This window comes from Grammomys surdaster, unplaced genomic scaffold (assembly GCF_004785775.1).
Source record: "Grammomys surdaster isolate TR1022 unplaced genomic scaffold, NIH_TR_1.0 190, whole genome shotgun sequence".
NCBI lineage: Eukaryota > Metazoa > Chordata > Mammalia > Rodentia > Muridae > Grammomys > Grammomys surdaster.
This window is the reverse complement of record NW_021604635.1, coordinates 6976051-7000286: the sequence shown is the minus strand read 5'-3', so window position 1 is coordinate 7000286 and position 24236 is coordinate 6976051. Positions and strand designations below refer to the sequence as shown.

General features: G+C 39.2%; 2 protein-coding genes across 4 annotated transcripts in view; both read left to right on the top strand.

Annotated features, from left to right (window-relative positions):
* Hs3st5 (heparan sulfate-glucosamine 3-sulfotransferase 5) overlaps window positions 1–24236 on the top strand; it is a 275974-nt gene that overhangs the window by 76963 nt on the left and 174775 nt on the right. For all 3 annotated transcript variants that reach the window (XM_028769016.1, XM_028769015.1, XM_028769014.1), the window contains one exon: window positions 23660–23826. The gene's annotated coding sequence lies outside the window, so the exon portion shown is untranslated. The remainder of the gene's footprint in view (window positions 1–23659; window positions 23827–24236) is intronic.
* LOC114622609 (ADP-ribosylation factor-like protein 8B) lies at window positions 14169–14943 on the top strand. The gene has a single exon (XM_028769017.1). The coding sequence runs from the start codon at window positions 14285–14287 to the stop codon at window positions 14843–14845; it is 561 nt and encodes a 186-aa protein (XP_028624850.1). The 5' UTR covers window positions 14169–14284; the 3' UTR covers window positions 14846–14943.

Below are 24236 nucleotides of genomic sequence, written 5' to 3'. Positions count from 1 at the left end.
ATTGCTTGGTGCTTAGATATTAGTGCTAAAAATTTCATTTCATGAGCTCTTTTCTCATGCTTCTGATATCTTTCTGAGACTAGTCATTTCACAGAGATTTTCCCACTTCTTTCTCCATTTACTCACTAACAGCACTAAAAAAAAAAATGATTTCTGCTTTGGCGAGACTTCAAAGACCAACTCTGAGGATCTGCATAAGCAAGTGAAGTTCTGGGCATCAAGAGTGTGTACAGATGTGGAGGCTAGGTAGGCTTAGTGTGTCTGTCCTTCCAGCAGCTTGCCTGAATGAAAATCTATCACAGTCTGAGAACAAACACCTATAATAACAAGACAAACTTTGATGAAGAGAGGACAAATGTTTATTCATACTAAAGTTAACAATGTTTATTATGATCATATCTTACATGAATTCTTCCTTTCTCTATAACTTATATTATAGCCTTGATATTTCAAAATATATATCATTTAGAAAGAGGATCGCATGTGTTCTTGACACAAATAACTCAAACACAAATTCTGTCTTAAACTCAACATTTTATTTTGTCAAGTTGGTGTATTTAGTTTATAAAATTTGCTTCTCTATTGAATGATTGAAATACTGAAGCTCCAGTCTTAAACAATGAATGATATTCTTACCACGGTCTTCATTAATGTCACTGAAGACAGACAGACTCCTGGGGAGCCTATGAACTCAGAGTTTGGGACATTTGGGAATGGGCTATGGTAAGATAGTAAGAGAAGCAAGGTTAAACAGAGGGAGGCCTCAGCAGCAAACCTGTCTCAAGGCAGGAGCCACATCTTGTATCTTTCAACCCAGATAGCTCATAAGAGCTGTCCTAATGTGATGAAAGGGGTCTGACCCTGCTGCCCCACAGTTATCAGACACTGGATGGACAGTAACAGCCATGGAGAGGAGGCATACCTTAGACACGGCAGTTCCTTTCCATCAGAGGTAGTGCCCGGACAGGAGCTCTTTCCCTTGAACCACTGCTGCCGATGTGCTAAGTAGGTGGGATATGAGGGCTTCCTCTGTAGAGGACAGTTCAATGTAGCACACTATCCTCCTCAGGCCCAGAAAAGATCTTCAGAGGAGTAGACTGACAAGGGTGTATTTGAGGGGATAAAAGACTTCAGCCTCCTATTTTACTGGTCATTCAAACAAATTATTTATGGAAACTTTGGTGCATGGTTGAATATAGCAATGAAAGTACAAGAAATGGAAGCTTGATGGAATAAGAAAAGCATGTGACTTCTTAGAGGTGCTCCATGTCAATAAGATTAATTCTTAATTAGTATAAGAGTGCAAAAAGAATGTTAATGAAAGAAGCATAGAGTTAGGTAATGCGTGTTCAGATCCTGTTTGGTATGTGATGCCCTTTTCTTCCTAAGCAGGAAGAAAAATAGGGAAATCACAAGGAAATAATTTTACTTTGTTTTATTGGTTAAATGGTCTAACCTGAGCAAGATTATGAAGAATTGGGTAGCATTCTCATTATTAGCAGGGACCACCAAAATTATAACAGGTTTCTCCAGCAATATACACTGCAAGACAATAGTCAAAGAATTGCATGAGAATGGCCTGCAGGTTAGGAGTCTGCTACTGTACTGAAATAGGTAAAACTGTAGAGATTTCTTGTACTGCACAATCCTGTTGTAGTTAGAATTTCATTGCTATGAAAAGATATCATGACCAAGACAACTTTCATAAGGGACAACGTTTAATTGGGGCTGGCTTACAGGTTCAGAGTTTCAGTCTATTTTCATCGAGCTGGGAACATGACAGTGTCTGGTATGGTGCTGGAGAAACTAAGAGTCCTACATCTTGTTTCAAAAGAAAACAGGAAACGACTGGCCTCCAGAGAGCTAGAAGGAGGGTCTCAAAGCCCATGCTTCTTACAAGGCCACACATATTCCAACCAGGCCACACCTCCTAATAGTGCCACTCCTGGGGCCTAGCATACACAAAGCACCACACCTATGTTGAATGAGTCCTGTACATATTAGAACCAAAGACAACAGTTATCTCATTTAACTTTTAAACTCTAGGACTACCATGATTATATGTAATATATAATTGGTTGGAGTAGGGGGTAGGTCTGAACTAAAGTATGTAGGTGTCACAGTATCTGTGTGGTGGCTAGAGATCAAAGGAGAACTTTGTGAAGTTGGCTTTGTTTTTCTACCATGAAATGTAGGGATCAAACTCAGGTCAGCAGGCTCACTAGCAAGCCCTTTCACCTAATGAACAATCATATCAGGTCAAACTTTTATTTAAAATACTGAATGATCTTCTTTAAAACCCTAACTTGATCATGGCAATTATTCAATTGCTTAAATGATTAGACTAAGCACCGTGAAAGACAAGACCTGTTCATATTACCTGAGAATTTTATCCTTATGGACTAACACATTGCCTTACCAGACGTTTGTCTGGCAAATGAATGCCTAAATTATCCATCAAATAATTTAATTATGTCCAGCAATCTGGTGACCATACCCTCTCCTTACGCTGCCTGATGGGTGACTGAATTGTTTACCGTGTCAGTTTTGGCAAGCTAACAGGACTTTGCACAGTAAACTGTTAGTGCTTGCTTCTTATTTAGCAGCAAATACTTGTAAACATTCATTTCCAAGATGGCATTCAAAACATAAATTAATCTTCCATTTCTACGGGTTCATTATAGGTCTAACTTCTAAAAGCATTTCCACCCTGTATATATGGGTGTGATTTCTGGAGTCAGAGTGAAATTTTATTATTTTTTATTAACCAAACTAGGCTAAGTTCTTAAATTCAGTTAGAAAAATAGGCTTCCTGTCTTAGGGTTAATAATGGTGTGGTGAGCCAGGTAGTAGTGGTGCACACCGTTAATCCCAGAACTCAGGTGGCAGAAGCAGGAGGATCTTTGAATTTGAAGCTAACCTGTTCTATAGAGTGAGTTTCAGGAGAGCCAGTGCTACACAGGGAAACCCTGTCTCCAAAAATCATAATAGTGATGATGATGATAATGACGACGACTACCAGGATGACAAAGCATCATGACTAAAGCAACTTGAAGAAGAAAGTATTTATTTGTTTATATATCCTGAATGACAATCCAGTGAGGGTAGCCAAGGCAAGAAGGCAAATCGAGAAGGAACTTGGAAGCAGAAGCTGATTCAGTGGCTATGGAGTAGTTCTGCTTACTGGCTTGTTCCTCATGGCTTGTTAGCCCTGCTTTCTTATAGTACTCAGGGCCATCAGCATAAGAAAGGCCCAATCCACAACAGGCTTGCCTCTCCAACATCACTAATTAAGAAAATATACTAATGGCCTGCCTAGACCCATAGTGGGTGTAGTTCATCAATTGAGGTTCAGGTTCGTTCCCTCAGATGACTAAAGATTTTATCAAGTTGACAAAAAACTAGCCAGAACACTTTTTTTGTTGACTTAAAAAAAAAAAAAAGAAAAACCTAACCAAATAATACACTAAAGTTTGTAGCTCCAGGAAATGTTTGTACTTACATTCACAGTGTTGTCCAGTATACAAAACAAGGAGAAAACAGATATTAAAGGATAGTGTGCCAAGCGGGCATGCAATGATGTTGAAGGACACGGGCAAAAGTGAGTAGCAGAAGAAAGTCCTAAGCCCAAGAGGGCTTCTCCATTGATTTTGACCCAGAGACACTTTAAGAGTCAGTTGGCTCCATATATCTATGGGAAATGTGCCTTGATGCTTTGTAATCACAAGATTTATAAACTGCAATCTGCAGATTTTTTCCAAGTCACGTTTCTGCCAGTTACCCTGACACTTTGGACCAGAATCTCATTTCAAATTCAGTCATCTGCTACTCTTTGAAATTTCACATCCTTTATCTGTCTCCTCTCATGAAGGTCTACTGTTTTCAGGACTTCATCAAAACAAACAGGTAAAGCACAGCTTCTTTTATCGATGGCCATTTGCTTAACATATTGTCTGGATAGCCGTTGTCCCCAATTCATACTGACAACTCTGCCAGAAAACAGAGTGTTCTCTCATGTGGCTTCTTGTGTTCAATTCACCAAAGCTGAATATCTAATGGCTGCGGCAAGAGTAATGACAGGAGGGACTTCACTTACTGCAGCAGACATTTTGAAAGATGAGACTCAATAGCTCACAGTTGAGTGAATTACCAATTCCTCGAGGATGGGAAGGGAAACAGAATTAAGGAGGAAACACATGAAGATGACTTCACTGGGACAGGAACTTTGATTAAAAACGAAATAACATTAGGAAAAGAAGAAATTTTGCTTAATCTCTTTCTGCTCTCTTTCTGATTATGGAAACAAACAAAACCAGACTTCGAAGAAAATTTCAGTTACTTTTTCGTTCAGCGTTCTTGCTGGTGTTTTGCCTATCTGCATGAAGTGATGATTGGCTAGAAAGGAAGCTTTGCCTCTCTGAAGGTGCAGAGCAACGCCACCGCTGGACATTCTGTAGTCACTGCAGTTAATAAAGGATGCCCGGCCTTACTGTTCCGTATTCCATGAACTTAATCACCAGGAGAGTTACAAAAGGCTTGCAGGCTTAGTCATATAAGTCTTGTAATTTTCAGATGTATCAGGTCTAAAGTAGCTAACCAGAGATGATTTTAGCTTTGAGTAGGAAGATGGCATTCTCCAAGCTATAAATAAGGAGGCAGCTAGGGTGTTGAGGTACCCCTTTGTTCCTTTAATGGAAAGGCAGCTCTGTAATTTATTATTAAAGCCACTTTTTATTTCCCTTAGTTTAACTGACTGTAGACAAACCATATCATAGTCTTTAAGAGCCGAGAAGAGTTGAAGAGAGACTATAGAAATTCTGCCATGAACACTTGTGGAAAAATCCCCTTGACTACTTTTTAAAGCTTGTTGTATTTGTGTGTAGTGATGATGTAATACAAGTCACGCCTATATCTAACATTTCTTTTGGGCCTCTTAAAAACACTGTGATTTAAGCAGAGACATCTTAAAAATTATAAGACTCATACGACTGAACCTGCAAGCCTTCACTAAACCCCTTGGTGATTTAGTTCATAAATACAGCTCTCTGCAGTGTTTTCCTTTGCTGGTAATCATGGAAATATTTGAACGCTGGAAAAATACTCTTCCTGCAAATTTATATTAAGACATTTTATTAACAGAGTATACTATAGTGCATAGATTGAACAGTCTGTATGTGCACTGTTACATAGAGAATTTTTAGGTGTTATCAGGACCAAAAACCATACTAATGTTTATCAGTGTGCCTACGTGTGAAGTCTGCAGATACAGCCAGTTCCATTACCACTATCCACAGGACAAGGAAACTTGCTGTAAACTAACTGCAGGCCCCCATCCACAAAAAACATATATCAATATAAAGCATGGTGCTTTCAATTTTTTTTTTTTTTTTTTGGTTATAATGGCACTCATCTGGCTCGGGTAGCGCATGCATGCTTTCCTTCCCCAGTGTGGCAATTGCCCTGTTCCTCTTGACTTATGATGGAGGGGTCAGAAGCCAGGACTCCAGGAGTCTACTCTTCATAAAGATTGCTTGATAGTTTACCTTGAAAATGAGGCTGTTTCTCTGATTGGACCATCTCAGAGCAATCTGCCAGGTTCTTTCTATTCCCAGCAGTCCATTGCCCTCCAAGTGCCCACTGACACTGTGCTGCAGCATCATGGTAGAGGTGTATGTGTCCTCACAGCTTGTGACTGTCTTGTATCAGCTCATCAAACTACATATTCTCAGGTGTTCTGTTGTCATTTCTTCTTCTTACCTGCAGAACTGCCGTGTCGCAATCTATGCCACTGGGCTGGCTGCATTCCAGGACATTGTTGCTGATGACGGTCCCGACTTGCCATTTCACACTAAGCATAACTCAAAGTGCATAGGAAGAACCAGAGGGTCTTTCTCATCTATCTCTGTCTCATAGCTGTGGATGAGGGCACACATTACTATCCTATAAATCTAAACCTCCTTTCATGTCAAAAGCACAGTGCTGTCTTATAATTTCAAACTACTAAAAAAAAGAAAAGAATTACTTTTTAATCTTGTTGTGTTTCTTGTCAACCGTGAGCAACATACTACCTATATTGCATTAAAATTATAAATTTTTATGCTATATTATTATTATCATTTTATATATTTCAAAGCACAGATATGAAATTAACAAAGCATTTTCCCTACAGTTCTTCTGCACTAACAGTGTCTAAAACCTAGAGGCCACCTTGTGATTCACTGGCTGAATTGCTGGTGAAAGCTAGGATTCTGTGAGGCTGCAGTCATGACCCCATGCAAGAACATCTGCGTGTCCTCACCTCTAACATCTGAAAATAGTTAAGAGCAAGATAGTACATATTTGGCTAAAAATTTACCTCTTCTATCTTCCCTTTGAAGTACACCTGAGGCAATAATTGAATCCCAGGTAAGGTAATCTTGCAGAGTTTTACTTTAAAGTCCACAGTAGCCACCTGATTACAGTTTTCAGCCTTGAAGTTTCCCTTACTTGGGAAGTTTCCTTGTCAATGGCAGCTGGCAAGCAGTGTCTTTGGTCTTCCACAGAAGTGACCTTAGAAAAGATAGAATTCTTTCAATTAGCAGCTGCTTAAGCAGCCAGCCCAGATTTTAGAACATAGCTTAGGGAGTGCAACACAGGGGTCCAGTTCAATTCTCACACTGACTGTGGCCTTAACTTTTAATTTTCACAAAGAAAGCACTGTACTTCAGTATTTCAGCTAAGGTTTCTGTCTGGGCACTGCGCCAAATATCTTAATATTCATTGTCTTACCTAATCCTGAGATTAGGAGTCCTGAATTCTGACCATTCCACCATCAGATGCTTTTCTCTGCCGAATAAATGTATGGCTGAGCGAACTGTCAGTTATCGAGCTAGTAAATGCCATGGGAACAAAGTGCCTTAGAGGTCCTGGGATTCCTCCGTTCTGCTCACCACACTGTGCTTCTGGTTCATAGCAGATTTCTTTGTACACTCGTGGCATGAACAACTTCTCTATGGACAAGAGCACCATAATCCTCAGTAGGTACCTAAAGTCACACTAGTATTAGAAGCTCAATGGCATTTTTCCTATATGCCTCACAGTGTCGCCACCTACTGGAGAATTAATGTTCCTGTCCAGATTGTAAGGCCCAGTGCCTCTGGCAGTTGCATTCATGACTATTATTAAATACAATTAGAGTCACTTGTGCACAGGTACAGTGATCCTGTGACACTATATCAGACAACTAGGACAGTCACTAAGCATCTAATGGGTGACACAGCCTAAATATCTGGACAAAAGGATAATTTACATCCTGATATGAGGGTAGGGGTGGAACACAGAATGGCATAGCATGAGTCTGGTTTGCTATTCAAATAGTGTATAATTTAAAATGGAAATTATTTCTAGAATTCCATACAGCATCCTTATGCTTCAGTTGACTATGGGTAATTGAGGCCTCAGGAAAAAGCCTTGTTTGAGAAGGTCTATTGAACTGTGAGTTTAGGATCTGTAACATCAGTTAAAGAATGGTGGTATGTTTTTTAAAAATAAATATGTTAAATAATTTTTCAAATGTACAGTTTTCCAAAGTATAGAAAACCTTCAGAGACATTTGTTCCAATCTCTTTTCCATTTCTGTCCATGGCATTAAAACCTCATTTTCTTGGAGTTTTTTTCATTTCAAACTGTCACACACCCCTCCCCCATTCCACTGGAGTTTCCCTGTCTTCTAAGAAAGGACACAACTCCACTTTTCTCTTCTTATGTCTCTAACCATAATGTCATTTTTTCATGCTCACTACCCTTATATAGCACCACCAAAGCACAAAGAACCAATTAGATAGTACACAGACCTTCTTCCCAACAGTGTGTTGGGTACAAAGAAAGTGATGATCTTACTAAGCAAATTCACTCAGCAAGTAGCATAGCAAGATAAAGCTGGTTACATAAACCTTCTCCAACAGTAGAAATCTGGGAAGACTTACAAAGGAGAATTTAATGAATTGACGAATTGCTTGAGAAAATAAATTTTGCTATATAGACCAGTCTCATTTACATTTTAGCATCCCAACTGGTGTTTGCCCTAAGATTCCCCTGGATAATCAATGAGGAACACTTCTGGGGGCAGGAATTTACCCATATCCTTTCACAATATCTTTCCTTGTTCTCATATTTGTGAATATTGTAAAAGTATTTACCTAAGAAACTAGGCTGAGAGGTTAAGAATAGACGTAAACTAGAGTGTTAACTGTTTCAAAGCTTAGCTCTGTAGACCGCACGTCCATAGCAAGGAGCTCTTTGGGTAAGTCTGGCTAACCAACAGGGCAACATCTACAGCTATGCTAATAAACATTAATCACACTGAGGGATCTGCTGCCATTCTCTCAGGGTGTTCGGTCCTCTAGACAGGGAAATGCTGGCGTGTTACAGGTAGGCTTCATGGCAGCAGCTGGATTCTGTCCTACATGTCTTCTCTATAAAGGATTCAGACAACATGAGCAAGTTCTCACAATGACTAAAGTGCTAGAGAGAAACCAATGTAAGCTTTGATCAACCTTTTATCACAGCATGTGCAGAACCATTCCTATTGCTAAACAACTCATTGTTAACCTCCAGATGGGAATCTAGGAAAACAAACAGCAAAAGCACATCACAATGGTAGGAGATTATGAAAAGGGGAAAGACATGAGAGCTTGATGAAGCCTATTACAATTGTTGGTAAATTGTCCTTGAGTGTGAAAAATTAGATATTATTAACTTGATAGTATCATCTCAAAATGTATGTGTCATTTGTCCATCCATCCATCCATTCATACTTAACTCTTCAGACAGGTGATGTTTAATAAAAGTGTATTTTGAGTCATATGACATTCCAAATCTTCCAGCAGTCACACTTATATGAGATATAAGAAATGGGTACAATAAATTTAATAATGTATTTAATCAAGTGAATAAAATACTAACATTTCCAAGTGAATCACTTACTAAGTAATAAGTAAGGCTTTTTGAACCATCTTTAAAAAGTCAGTGCTGTTGAGCCTGTGACAGTTTGGACTCACCATAATTCATGTACTAAATAGCCCCAAATAGCTAGTACCTGTTTTATTAGCAAAGTTGTAGGCTATATAGTGTAATAATACAAGTCACAGGTCTTTATAGAATGTAAAACCAATTGATAAAGACAAATATGAAAAAAAAACAAAGCAATAAATAGTTATAACTGGTGGTGTGATAGAAGAAAATGCAGTAAAGTAATAATGAACAGCTATTAGTTTATCAGTATGACCATCAACCATCTTTCTGAGATGGCCATATTTCAGCTTACTCTGGAAAAGGTTTGTGTCTAACCTTGGAAAACTGTCTGGGATTTTCTCATGCAACTTTCTGCAACTTTTTCTTTCTAAGAGTACTCTGATATACACCCCCACACAAAACTCATCAACAATCAGATCTCTCAGCATGATTTAGCTGGACATATTTCAGCATGCCTTTTCAAAGGCCTTTATAGGGAGCCTTCTCTGTGCTCCTGAGTCTGCCCGCAAAGATGCACTTTGTAATAAAACCAATATAGAAAAGGATATTGTGTGAGATCTTATTACCAAGTAAACACGTTCTCACATTATGACTTTACCTGATAAGAACCTAACTTTTCATAAAAGAAAAGCTGCATGGCAAATTGTTTTCCAGGGTGCTTATCTGTTCCTTTACAAAATAGGTGGTTATAGAAAGAATACATAATTCCAGCAGATAAAAGGGAAAGCATTGGTTCACAAGCAGTACATGGAATGACAAAGGCATAGAATGGAACTGGTGAGAAAAAAGGAAAATATTGGCAGTGTTGATCTGTTCTTAACCTGGGAAAGTATGGAACTGCTCCAAAGAAAGTTTGACTTTCCCACACTGCAATACCCAAGTAAGTAAGTAAGTTCCTGAAGAGAGTAATTTCTTAAAAGGAAGTATTGACTTTTGAAGTTGCAGAAAGGGGGCATAAAGAATTTGCTTTGTAGTCTAAAAAGCCTCTGATGTTTCTTCAAAACATATAGATGTATCTTAAAGAAGGTGGAAGGATGTCATTTTAAGGCTGTGAATTGTCCAGGATTTCTTTTCTCTTGCTAAATCTTCCTCTACCTGTTTTGCATGCCTTGTCAATAGTGAGCCATTGCTTTGTGCAGCCCTTTGATATGAACGCTGCATCAGACAAATGGCCTCTGCTTTCATTGTTCCTTGGGTAGCACAGCAGGTCCCAGGGATGGCACTTGGGATGACATTATGAATGAACTCAGAGCACCACAGACACTCATCTCAGCCGTGATCAATACTCAGCTCAACAGCAAAGAGTTTAAGTAGTTTTGGGTTGTCGAGTACAGAGGGCAATATAATGGATGTTGATCTCGGAGATGTTTTCGTGAGAAATTACTGCAAACTACAGTCGTGGCTGTATGTTTTCATACCAGACACTTTAGAAAATGACTATAATTACATAGAAAAGAGGGTCCAGATTACATGGTGGGTTTTTATATTTTAAATCACAAAAAAATATGTTTGTGCATTTACTGTAGTTTTTTTTTTGTGAAGGAATTAAACCAGGGCAACTCCATTGGTCTGGTGTTTAGCCACAAAGGATCATTTCTGGTTAACTATTTCCAATAACAAGATTAACCTCTAGTAGATGTCAAATGTCTCTCCTCCCACTTCCTGAACCTGACATTCTGGATTTTAATATTGAAATATTCTGGAACAATTTATTCCATTGAGGTATTTGTGGGTGAAGATTAGAAATAATCTTAAATGTGTCCAACAACAGTAAAACTAATAAATTAATGTTTAACAACTAATAAGAGAAAGGCAGCTAATTGTAAAAGAGCAAACATAGTAAGATTGAGAGTTATCCCTTGCTTCTGGGATCAGGAGATGTGCAGGTGACTTTCGTTAATGTAACACAACATGAAGTCTATCAGCAGCAGAAACATCATCATTAACTCAAGGACAGAGAAAGCCCTGTAAAACATGAGTGTCAAAGTCACTCATCAGAAAGGGAGATGAATTGCAGCTACAGTAAATGAGTGTGTGCATGTGTGCATGTGTGTGTGTGTGTTTGGGTATATGTTGTGTGTGCATATGTATCTGTGTGTGTGTTTAGGTACATGTGTGTATAAATGTATGTTGTATATGTGTGTGTATGGGTTATGTGACTGCATGTTTATATGACTATTGATATATAAGTGTCTCTAAGTATGAATGTGTATATATGAACTTCAGAACTGAGTTAAAACAATTTAAGGTCAACAAAAACGTAGCTTGCAAATTGCAACCAATATATTGGCTGAATCGATGACTGACAATGAAATGGATTTTATGAATGACTATGAGTTCCCCTATTTGTAGATATGAAGCCCCTTCAAAAATAAAATAGGGTCTGGGAATTTGTACTTTCATGTACAGCTATGGGTCCCTCATCTGTGAGTGGCTACTTCTGTCCTTATGGTTGTACCTCCTGATCAGGTGAAGCCTCCTAACTGTAAAAAGGAGGCCAGAGAAAATAAAAGCAGAAAAATGGGGGCCCTGTTCTCACGCTTTAGTTTTGAACCACACTGTCAGGGTGTTCCCCATGGTCTGAAATTCTAAAGAATGAACATAGTGATGGGTCTCATAATATTACGTGAGCAGCCCACACAGCAGAAAGTCTGCTTTAGTGCACCTTGACAACTAAGCTTACTGACAACAGAACCCAAATCAAGGGATATCTTTTTCAACCTGGATTCGGACAATATGAATAAATACCTTACCAGTAATAGTCACGCAAGGAAAAAAGGGAAAACTCTCAGATTTTAAGGTGATAATTGAAAGTTTACCTACAGTACTTTTGTAATCATGACTTAAGCTCTGACGCCAACATTTCTTAATACCTAAATGGATAAAATGATAAAAATAGGAGTGGCAGGACTATTTGGTGAAGAACGCTAAAGTATTAAAGTAAGCAAAAAAAAAAAAAGTCAATAGTTCAAAACCCAGGTCTCAAACTAAGCCCAGAATCTGGGAGAGCCGTGGTTTCTGCGGCATTTTTTGATGTTAGGCACTGCGAAGTTAGGCACTACTGTGTGCTAATGTTGAGCAATACTGTGTGGTTTTGTCAAGTAATGAGTGAATTTGTCCTATCTAATTCTTTCTTTTTATTGAGTCATATAGATATTTTCATACATATAATACAGTTAAATTATATTTATCTTCCTTTTAAGGAAAAGGAAACAGAGAAGTGAAAATTGAAATGAGCATGCAGCCTACACGTTGTGTATTTTTATATTAATTTATTTATTCACTTTATGTCCCAATCACAGTCCCCTCCCTCCTCTCCTCTCTTTCCCACTCTTTTATAAGTCTTTCTACCCATTGCCCCCTCCCCTTCTTTGAAGGGAAACTCCCCACGGGTACTACCCCACCCTGAAGTATCTAGTCTCAGCAGATCTAGGAACATTCTTTCCCACCGAGGCCCAACCAGGCAGACCAAATGGGAGGAAGGGGCTCCAATGGCAGGGAACAGAGACAGAGACAGTTGCTGTTCCTCTTACTGGCAGAAACACATGAACACCAAGCTGCACATTTGGTATAGATACTTAGGTCCAGCTACTGCATGTTCCCTGGTTGGTGGCCCAGGTTCTGTAAGAACACCTACAGAGTCAACTAACCTGGGACTTTGTGCATTCTTAATGGAGCAGTACTACCGAGGGACACTCTCAGCAGATGGTGTCAAGGAGAACATTTTATAGAGTCACCAGTCTATCAAGGGAGAGAAGGAGAGAAGAAGTTAGCTCTTCGCCTCCTTTTCAGGGCACAGGTCATCAAAGCATTAAATCACAAGTTGTCACCTAGTTCTTTTTTCATTCTGCTTCAAGGTCACATTTAAATTTTCTTCTTCATCACTTAAACTCTTGCAGAGTAGAAGTGCAGTCATTTAGCTAAATAGAAGAACCATGCACAGACCAATGTGTAGAGACATTCTTCCCCTTGGCCAAACCACAGAAGCCCTACATAGAGACACTAGTTAATATATTCGGAACCTGTCCCTAGCAAAGCAAATGCTACAAGAACTTTGCTTGACTAGTTCTTCCCCTGGTAAGCTGTACTGAGGACCAGCTTCACTCATTCAGTGAATAATCATGGAGCATTGTAATGAATGCCTCCTTTAATGATGCAGGTAGCATTCCTATAGCAGGAGCCATCATCCACACTCTGTGAGCATATTTCTGTATTTGCTGAATTGTGCTGAAATATGGGAAATATTTAAAAGTTAGAGATTGCCCAGTAACACTGCTGTTAAACATTTTATAAGAGACAATAGGCTGTTTTTAGGAAGTCAGAATTCCGCTGGGTTTGTATATACTTCTGTGTTTCTCATTCCTCTCTGACATACATCCTTGTCAGTTCATATTTGAATTTGCATGCGGACTGTTGGAGTTCTGATGTATTAGTTGAAAGGTCAGTCTTCCTGAGAAAAGTACTGAGACTGGTAGGAGAAGCCAGATCAAACTTCAGTGTGTACATGCAAACATGACTGTGGGTATATGCATGAGACAGAACTGCATCCAGAACTCTAGAGTCACACACTCTTGGATGCTAAAGGTTTTGAAACTTCTACTCTAGTTTGAAGCTTTAGATACTTAGCTCAGTTCAATAGAACAAAAATCTTTAAGGTTTTTTGTTTAAAGCAAGGTTTAAAATCTTATATTTAATCCAAACACGTTGCATAGCATTTGTAAAGTGTTCTTTAGTAAACACTTTAAGAAAATGGTGGTTTATCTCAGGTGATCAGATAGCCTGGATTACAGAAAGCTCCTACTCTACAAATCCAAAGATATCTTATTAATAATCACATTTTGCTTAATTCTTGCTTTATCTGAACATTTCCTCGATACCATGCATGTTAGTTTTAAAATATTTTTCTGTTAACTAAGACATTATCTTCAGTAGTATAAACTGAACATGAATTTTCTGCTTCCTTAACCTCATCCCTCCTAAAATGTCTTTAATGGTTACCAGAGTTTTTGAAAACATATCTATAACTTCAATTTTAGATAAAATAAGTAGACAGTTAAATAACGTTATCATATATAAATCCATTTGTGAGGCTATAGAGATGGCTCGGTCATTAAGAGCATGTACTAGCGTCGCAGCCGCCTGCCTGTGTCTGCCCGAGTCGCGCCGGGGGCCCCACCGAAGAGCCGTTGGCGGGTTCGGGGCCGATACCCGCTCGTGGGAAGCCGTGTCCGCTGTCGTCCGAGCCCGTCCCCGCTCGCTGCCGGCCGCCGCCATGCTGGCGCTCATCTCCCGCCTGCTGGACTGGTTCCGCTCGCTCTTCTGGAAGGAGGAGATGGAACTGACGCTCGTGGGGCTGCAGTACTCCGGCAAGACCACCTTCGTCAATGTCATCGCGTCTGGTCAATTCAGTGAAGATATGATACCCACAGTGGGCTTCAACATGAGGAAAGTAACTAAAGGCAACGTCACAATAAAGATCTGGGACATAGGAGGACAACCCCGGTTCCGGAGCATGTGGGAGCGGTATTGCAGAGGAGTCAATGCAATTGTTTACATGATAGATGCTGCAGATCGAGAAAAGATAGAGGCCTCTCGAAATGAACTGCATAATCTTCTAGATAAACCACAGTTACAAGGAATTCCAGTACTAGTACTTGGAAACAAGAGAGATCTTCCAAATGCCTTGGATGAAAAACAGCTAATTGAAAAAATGAACCTGTCTGCTATTCAGGATAGAGAAATTTGCTGCTATTCAATTTCTTGCAAAGAAAAGGATAATATAGATATCACACTTCAGTGGCTTATTCAACACTCAAAATCCCGGAGAAGCTGAGACATCTTCTGAGTCTTCCGGTCCTTCTTGGCTATAATCCTAGAACTACTGTCGTTCCTCTGAAGTACTTCCCAGAACATGGTCCTTCCTAAATCCAAGAAATTGCCTTTTTCAGAGTTTATTTCTCATGTGCACTGCTGAAGATGTGTATTCCTATCCTTCGTAACAAACCAGCTGGAGTTGTCATGATAAAAGTCAGCACACACTAAAAGGCTTCACACACGTTTTTTCTAATGTATTGAGGCCTCTTTCCTTTCTATTTTAAAAACACCCACATTTTTGACCATCTTAATTAAGAAAATTGCACATTACCATTCTGGTCTTTCTGGGCCAGATTTTTGTATTGGTTTTCAGTAAATGTCTACGTGTTTCATTATGGAGTCCAGTAGCTTCTACTGGTACTGACTTGATGCAGCATGGAATTCCTAGTGCCACACAGTATTTAGAAAAAACTTTTAAGCCTGACTTATGTGGGATACGGACATATTGTTTATCCCATCTCACACATGCATGTGAAATGTAGAGTTACACTGTAGGGATAATTGGTCTGTCAAGAGTTAACAGAGGCACCAGGTCAGAACAGTGGGTTCCTCACACTGGAGATTACCTACCTGGTGAATTTTAAAACATTCTGCTTTCTGAAACTCCTTTGTCACCAGATAGCATTTGGGGAGATGGGAGGAGTTACAGCATGCTCTTTTGTATCTGTCCATATCATTAGTTTTTTTCCCCCCCTTTTAACACACTTTTTTAAAGGGATGGGAATTGAAGAATTTTTTTTTCAAAAGCTTTCATGAATTTAGAGCATTCCAGCTAATGTAATAAAACCCTTTAAGAATGTCTGACTTCATATGAATACACGTCTGTTCTTTGTCTCCAGTCACCCACCCTGTGCTGCTGCATGACACCCTTAACTCCTGACTTTTTCTATCAAGTCATGAAGTTGACTTTCAGCACAAAGGATACTTATAAACAAATTCCTATTTTTTTCTTACCAATGTAAGGTTTGGCACTCTTTTCACTGGTGCCACTAGACTTACTGATTGTGACAACTCTAGACCTGCCTGCTTTATCTAATGTAATCATGCGCAACGTCTACAGGTTGTTTAATGATCGGCCAATCGGAGAACGGAGGAACCAATGCTGTTTATTGTTTGCTTCTATGATACAGAGCTGTACAAAAACTTACAATGAACATATTTTGTAGCTTAGTGATCTCCACGTACATAAAGGGACATATTAATACTGGTTGACTTGTAAATTGTTACTCATGCCGATGTAGTAGATAAACCCCATGGTCCTACCTGCTTATGTGTTGCTCACACTGTGTGTGATTTGTCTCTTCTGTTAAGCAGCACCTGTGTCAACAGTACATACTCAGATATGTTGAGCACTCCAAGTGTAGTCAGTAGTAAGTTCTTTTACTGAATACAGTTTTAATTTATAGACTGCCACGGCCTTAAGAACATTCTGTACAGATAACTGCACTGTGTTGCACAGACACTACTTGTTTTCTCCATTCACATTTTTAATGAGTAGACTCTGGGCTTTAAAGTTCTCTTCTTATTCCTGGAGGCATGTTGCACTCTTCCTGAATGGGATAGGTGGTTTGAATAAAGGGATATTTAAACTTTGCTCCTGTAGCCCGACATGACTAATGGTCACTGTGAACCATTTCAAAGAATGTGGCAACTTGCTTGTGCCTAAAAGGAGGGATTGGAACCAGAATGTTTTAAGTAAGCGGGGACTGAATAGGGTTTTGTTAATTGACCTATAGAAACCTTAATTTGTTTATGTGTCTTTCCATTGCTTTCAAGCATTTCAGAACATCTAAAAGCTACTACCAACATTTTCCTGTGCATAACCTCTGCATGTGAAAACCTAACAGTTACTGAACTTTGTAAATACGTAAATTTTTTATTTAGGTGTGGATGCATTTTTTTTGTCTGTTTACTGCTCCTCTCAGCTTTATTCAATAAACTTGCATTTTGAGGGTTGCATTGACAATTTTACCTTAAAATGTGTATCATGATGAAAGATGCAGACCTTTGGACTGGAGTGAGAAAATAATCACTATGAAAAGGGCTCCACAGACCATGTGCTGGGAAGGTTGTCGTCTCAGCTGTCAGAGGTGTCAGTGGGATGAACTAGAAATAAACTGTCACAGTGTCTACAGAATTGGTGCTATGATCCCCTCCCTTCTCTCTCTTGCTTGGAGAGGATTCTGTTTCTTATATGTTGTAGTGGTACTTGGTGGGAACTGAGGATTGAATCTAATCGTCACTAATGCTAGGCAGGCACTCTGATGCTACTGAGCCATACCTTCTCTCTTCTATCCCCAAATCTAGGACTTCAGTGGTAGGGGCTAGTAAAGAAATTTATCATCCAGTTTGTTTTTAAAAATTACACTGCCAGAAACCGAACCTAGGCTTTTGCATAGTCTAGGAAAGCCCTCTACCACTGAGCTACATCCGAGCTTAAAAAAATAAAATCACAGCCATGCACATAATTAAGACATTTCAAGACATGTCTACTTTAGAATGCAAATATTTTCATCCTCTGACATGCTGTTTGGGGGTTGAGGAGATGGCTTAATGGATAAAGCACCTGCCTCCTAAACTGAAGCTGGGATCCCCAGCAGTAGATGTTAGGCCTGCATTGTGGCTTGCGTGTAATCCCAGGACTGTAGAGCCTGGCAGCATAGAGAGGGAGGCATCAATGTGGCCAGCTAGAGTGAGCTCTGGGTCCATCTGAGACACACTGCCTCAGTAGGTTAGGTAGGAAATGATTCTGGAAGATACCCAATGTAAACCTCTGAGCTCCAAGTGTATATATCTCCACACTCCCACACATGGGAATATACATATACAGGCACGCACGTCATACATATGAAGAAATAAAATACTGATTTTCCAAAGCCTTATTTGTCCCATTATGCAAATATGTTATCTGGATTATAAGCTATAATGAGTTTTAAACTGAGCCATTGTAGAAATGGTTTAAATAAGTTAGGCTGTCGCCGTACATACTGTCACTGAGTATGTGATTTGGCATTTCACAAGAACTTACTATTTGGTGAAGTCGATAATAAGGAATGCAAGTCTGGATGGATGGGACTGGGGAATACAAAGTACATATTTAGCTTAGTTCGAAACCGGAAAGTTTATTATTTTAAAGTGGATTTTTGTTTGTTTTGAGACAAGATTTTGCTTTGTATCCCAGGCTGGACTCAAACTGAGGGTCCTCCTTCCTCAGCCTATTGAGTGCTGGGCTGATGGATATGTGGCTCAAAACAGATTTCTAAAATTTGTCCTTTTGACTATGATAAGTAAATTGAGTGTTTTGGACCAAACAAAAAAAAAAAAAAAAAAAAAAAAAAACATATAACAATAAAAAAAAAAAAATAGCCTATATCACATCTCTCTCTCTCTCTCTCTCTCTCTCTCTCTCCCTTTCTCTGTGTGTGTATGTATGTGTGTGTGTGCATGTGTGTGTGCACATGCTCGCACATGTTCGCATGCATACACACACACACATGCATGCACACATGTGTGTATAAACACACACATGCATGCATGTGCTGGGCATAGAGGCCACAAGACAACCTTGAGTGAAGGTCTCTCAGTGGTCTGTGGCAAGGCTGGTGGACAGATCTATTTCATCAATTTCCACCTCCAAGTCCTCAGATTACATGGACATGCCAACACATCCAACACTTTTGAAGTGGTTTCTAGGGATCCTAATGTTACACAAGACACACTGTCACACTGAGCTTTCTCCCCAGCTCTGTAAACCCATTTTCAAAGTCATAATAATTTCTATGTGTGATTCACTTTCTGAGAAAGCAGCACCAACCGAGTGGGCCCAGAGCCAACAGTATCAATGATGGAGACAGTAAAACATTTGCCTGTTCTTTGACATCTATCTTCCCTGTGCGTGTATCTGCTGAGCCCATCAAAGTCTGAAATATTTCAATTCAGCATAAAATTGTAGTGCTAATTGTTACAAAGCATATGTTTTATCTTGTAGAGTGATGGAACGCGTATCTAAATGTATCATGCTCACACTTAGAAGCAATGCAAACCTCCTGTCTTGCCTGAGACAGAAAAAAAATGAAAATGATAGGAGATAAAGGATAGTAATTTTTTTCTTTTACACTCATGTAAAATACCATCTCACATCATCATGCATTAGAAGCTTCTATTCCAGCCCAACGTTCTCTTGTAGGCAGAGAGATACATATGGCACAGTCCTGGACTCAGGAGACCCTTCACATAAAAAGAGAAACACTCGACTGTAGCTCATCAAGAGCAAAGAGACAAACAAGAAAAAGGATAAAGTACTTGGCATTTGGATATTCTATGAAATATGAACGTATTAAAAACATTCACAGTTCTTCAACTGGCTGCATGTGTTCAATAAATACTTGTGAGCCTCACTGAACAGTTGAACTGGGTGTCTATATAAAGTGAATGCTACCTGCTGTGAGCTGTGTGTGGTTTGTATAAATTATCACAACAATGCACAGAATAAAGACATCCCTGACTGGCATTTCCCCTAGTAGACACCTTTTAAACAAAGAAAAAAGAGCCACAGTGAAGACTGTCAATGTGCAGAATGGATCAGGTAAGTCAGGGTCATGTAGAATGAACACTGTAACTTTTTGTCCTTGAGAAATCTGCCATGGTCAAGGGCACTGATTCCCATGTTTATTGTTCTGAGAGTTTGAAGGAGGTAATAGTTTCCCACACTTGCTAGGAACTGACACTTAAGAACTATGTCAGCACCTGAGTGGGAAGCACACCTAGATAGGACAATTTCCAATACTCCAGCATCCTTGGATCCTTTACATCCATAAGGCCTCCTCATGGCTTGGAAGTCACTGATCAGTAAACATGGTGTGTGTGTGTGTGTGTGTGTGTGTGTGTGTGTGTGTGTGTGTGGTGTCAGGGGAGATAAATCATCTAGATAGAGGGAAAATTAAGGAGACATCTGCACAGGTTCCAGATGGACACAGGATTCTGGTCAACTCCTGACCAAGAGAAAACTCCAAGGTTTTTCTTTTGTGTTCATAAAGTCTCTGTGGGTCTAACTTCATTGCAAATGACTAAAAGCTCTGTGTCATAATGTTTTTTTAAATATTAATAGAAGTAGACAGTAATAATCCCACACAATGTGAGCATAAGTCAGCAATCTCTTAGTCTTAACAAAATAAAAACTTTTTTAAGGAAACACAAAGGTTAAATTATAGAAGATGTTTCAGTTTGTCTGTTTATTGAGACAGAGTTTCTTTGTGCAGCCTTGGCTGTTTAATACTAGCTCTGTAGACCAAGCTGGCCTTGAAATCCCAGAGATCTGCCCACTTCTGTTTCCTGAATAATGAGATTAGAGGTATGTGTTACCACTATCTGACCCATGCTTCAGTTTAGTGCAAAAACACAAACTCAATTTTATCAGTAGATTCATAAATCAGTAAGGAAGTGAAATTTAAAGCCTGGCGTGTGGAATATTCTGTAGATACAAATTAGCTTTACTGTACTGGGAAGATGGCATGAAGAGGTACATAGAGCAATGTGTATTCTCTCTCGGTTAAGTTCATTTCTTATGTATGCGATACATAAATATGCATACACGCAAAGAACAAAGTAAATGGTGCAGAATTAACCTACACTTCGGAGCCTGAGCCACAGGGGAAATGAAAGCGTGACTCACACCCTGATGAGATCTATTTTGTTGAAAAACAATTGACTATTAAGTCATGATTCACTAACTTCCTAAAATATCTTTTGGTACCCTGGAGAAAAGGTATAAACAGGCTTCTCTTTGATTTCTCTTTTCTTTCAAGAACTCTTTGGAGTCATTTTCAAACTGTGTTTCTTGAAGAATGACTTCCTTTTTTCTCTAGCCTCCTTCCTTCCTTCCATCTCGGTAGTTCTCTAACAAAGTCGATGTTCTAAATGATCTAGAGAGGATATGGGACCGAACAACAGTCTGTAGAAACACAAAGGCAGTTACTTCCTAAATAAGCACACCTTGGGGAAACTTCAACATTGCTTGACAGGACTGGGGAATAAGTTTGGAAGAATAGTGTTCAAGTATGAAACTTTCATTGTCTGTGTTTTCATTTCCTGGCTCCTTGCTTTGTGCATTTCCAAATGTCTACCTGTGTCTAACTTGGAAAACATTGTCTAGCCATGGTAGATAGAGTCAGGAGCCTGAGGACACAAGCATGGCGACTCCCTCCTGTTTACACACATCCTCCCAGGTGTGTCACTGCTTGTTGGCTTCCTCTGTAAGCTCTTCTGTTAAACTGTTTAGAAAATAGTCCCTTCATTTAGAGTGTGGTCTGTGTATAACATAGGATAGCACAGAAGACATAACTTTATATCTATCTTTGAATCAACAGAGTTTCTCTTTGGCTCTTTTCAGACAAATATTCAAAGGTAACAATTTTCCAAATGAAGCACATCTACTCCTCAGAAAAGATTTAGCTTGCAATGATCACTAATAGGGAATTCTGCCTCTAGTTTTAAATACAAATCGTGTCATATCTGAAGACACAAGAGTCTATCCACTTAACACAAAGTTTGTTTGAATGTTGTCAATATGCGCAGATGCCTCTTCATAAGTAATCTGCAGAGCTTACATAGAATTAAGACGCTTCCATAGAATCAGACATGCTTCCAATTTTTCTGACCTTTTTATTTTGACAAAATAATAATATGTTTGTCCTTGCTTATTTATCTTAGTGTAGAAAAGTAGTATCTACCTACCCATTTGTGAGAGAGAAAAACTTTAGTCTTTTAAAGAGGAACCACTGTACACTAATGAACATCAACAAATCAAACACCTCTCAACTCTGGTGCTTGTAAGTCATCAGCTGTTGGTTCCCAACAAATAGACTAGATATATCCTTATGTTCAACAGGCTTATAAGTAATCCAGAAACTAAAGCATGAAGCGAACTTGATAATACGGTTTATGAGGAATTTAGATATACATTTGGTGCTTGGTATCTATTAAACTCTTCGTTGAATGTTGTTTATCTAAAAATGAGGTAAACAGAAAGGCTCCCTATTGCTTATGAAAATAAGTCTATGATGTGGTTTGTTTCATTTTGGTTGTTTGAGAGAGATAAGATCTCACTATGCATCCAAGGCTTGCCTCAAACTTACAGTTTTGTTGACAATGCCTCCAGAGTGCTGGGGTTGCACATGTACAGCACTGTATAGAGCAGAAGACTGAATATTAGCACAAGATTTGCATGCAGCACAAGATGGTATGCAACTGCCTAAGGTATTGGACTGAAAGTTTGGTCATGATCAGTCATAAAATTTAAAGATGATACTAGACACTAAGAGAAGAAAGTTGTGTGTGTGTGTGTGTGTGTGTGTGTGTGTGTGTGTGCCCGCCCATGTGGGTAAGTATGCATGATGGGGAAGGGAGGAAGATATCACTACTCACAGCATGGCACATGCTTAGCCAGCAAGGCTTCTGCTAGCAAGGAACTGAGAATCCAGTAGTATTATTTGTATTGTGCCTAATTGTATGTTTGTGTATCACTTGTATGCGGTACCTGACGAGGTTGGAAGATAGACCTGGAACTAGAGTTAGATATAGTTTGGAGCCACCATATGGGTGCTAGGAACTGAACCTGGATTCTGTGGAAAAACAACTAGTAGACCTATGAACCATCACTCTAGCCCCAATCCCAGTGCCATTTCAAACCAATGACATTTTAAAATTGGTATGATTGACTCTGCTGCTCATCCATAGGTGGCTGTATTTTTGCTTCTCTGAAGTTTCATTGAATTTTTTTTTATTATGGGAACAAGATAGCTACCTACCTTGAAGCATCATGGCCCTATTCCAATAAATGTACACAAGTGAAAAGCATCAAGAATCAATTTACTAATTAATAAATCAAAGCTCTGGTAGCATTTTTATTCAGTATCTGTTGCGTTTCTTATGGTCTAAGTCAAGGACACATTATCCTATTATTTCTGTTTGTGAGACACAGGAAAGAAGAAGGTAGCTGGGTGGTGTTGGAGCCTTTTGCATGAGCTATGCTCACACGAAGTCTTCTGTGCTCATTGTTTAGTGTGCACCTGTCCCTGTGCTTATGATCTTAGGTTTGCTTGTACTTTGTGCTTCCTTTCCCCCTTCAAAAAGCAATTGCATTGTTGATTATCAATTTTAAAGGTGTTTTATTCTCCTTTTCTACTAACTCTTGTCATTGTCTGCTTAACTCACTCAGCAAAGAATTTCGGTTTGCCTGAGCAGGAAAGCACATGCTATCACACATACAAACTAGGAAGGACTTTTATCCATGTGTATGCTTAATTATCTTCGAAGCATTGCCCATTTGAAAGAAAGTTGCAAAATTATCAGGTGATTCCATGGTAATTTAGTAAAAATATCCTATTTTTATGTTTTACAGGATATCATAAACTTTGGTATAAAAATGTATTTCCAAGGGATCTCATCAACCTTGACATAGAAAGTCAGAATGAATTCAGCACCTGCATATCAAAATTAAAATTAGTAATTATACTGCTTAGTTCAATGTTTGAAAAAATAGTCAGCACAATAAGAACTCATGCTGACTCCTCTGCCTTCGGAGTCATCCTGTGATGCTGACTTCACAGTGTCACGAAATTTTAAATGACAACTGTGCTAAATTGGGGAGCAGTAAACCCCAGCCAAGTTTAAACTTAGTAACACTATTAGTTTACTGAGAGTAACCTTGTCCCCAGCAGATCCTGGCGACTGTAGATTACAGGTGATCAACTGTCCATCTCTCTGCTCTGTTTAGAGATAACCAGGCCCCACTGGCTTCAGACTGGTGCTTTTGGCTGCCCACCTCAGGATCTCTGACAGTCAGCTGATACTCTCAGAAACTAGGCAACCCACTTTGTCATATTCTTGGAAGTCTCTCCTCCGTATGTACAGAACTTCCTGGATGAACATAAAGATGTGAAGGTAAGTGAGACTTAAGTAAGTTTTAATCACATCAATCGTTAATGCTACGTTATTGAAAACTAAAAGCAGTTAAATATGAGAAAAATAAGCACTTTGGGGCATCCCACATCAAAGATAGAAAATAGGTAGAACAGGATTTATAACTGCTGTAAGCACCCCAGGACACAGAGGTAAGGGTGCATAGAAAGCCTGGACCATCCATCTCTACTCACGAAATTGTTATATATAGACACCCGAAAACCTGAATGTGTACAAGAGCCAAAGAGAGTGAGAGAAAAATTCTTTAAAGAATTGGCCTCCATACATATTCCAGAATGCTAAATTCTCAGGGATTTGACTACACTTTGCCCTTGGTGATGATCCTCTGGAGGCTTTAAGAAACTATAAAGTGAAATTCAAAGTCATTTATG

Excerpts from the sequence above, each read along its gene's own strand:
- LOC114622609 (XM_028769017.1), top strand. The coding sequence starts at position 14,285 with ATGCTGGCGCTCATCTCCCGCCTGCTGGACTGGTTCCGCTCGCTCTTC.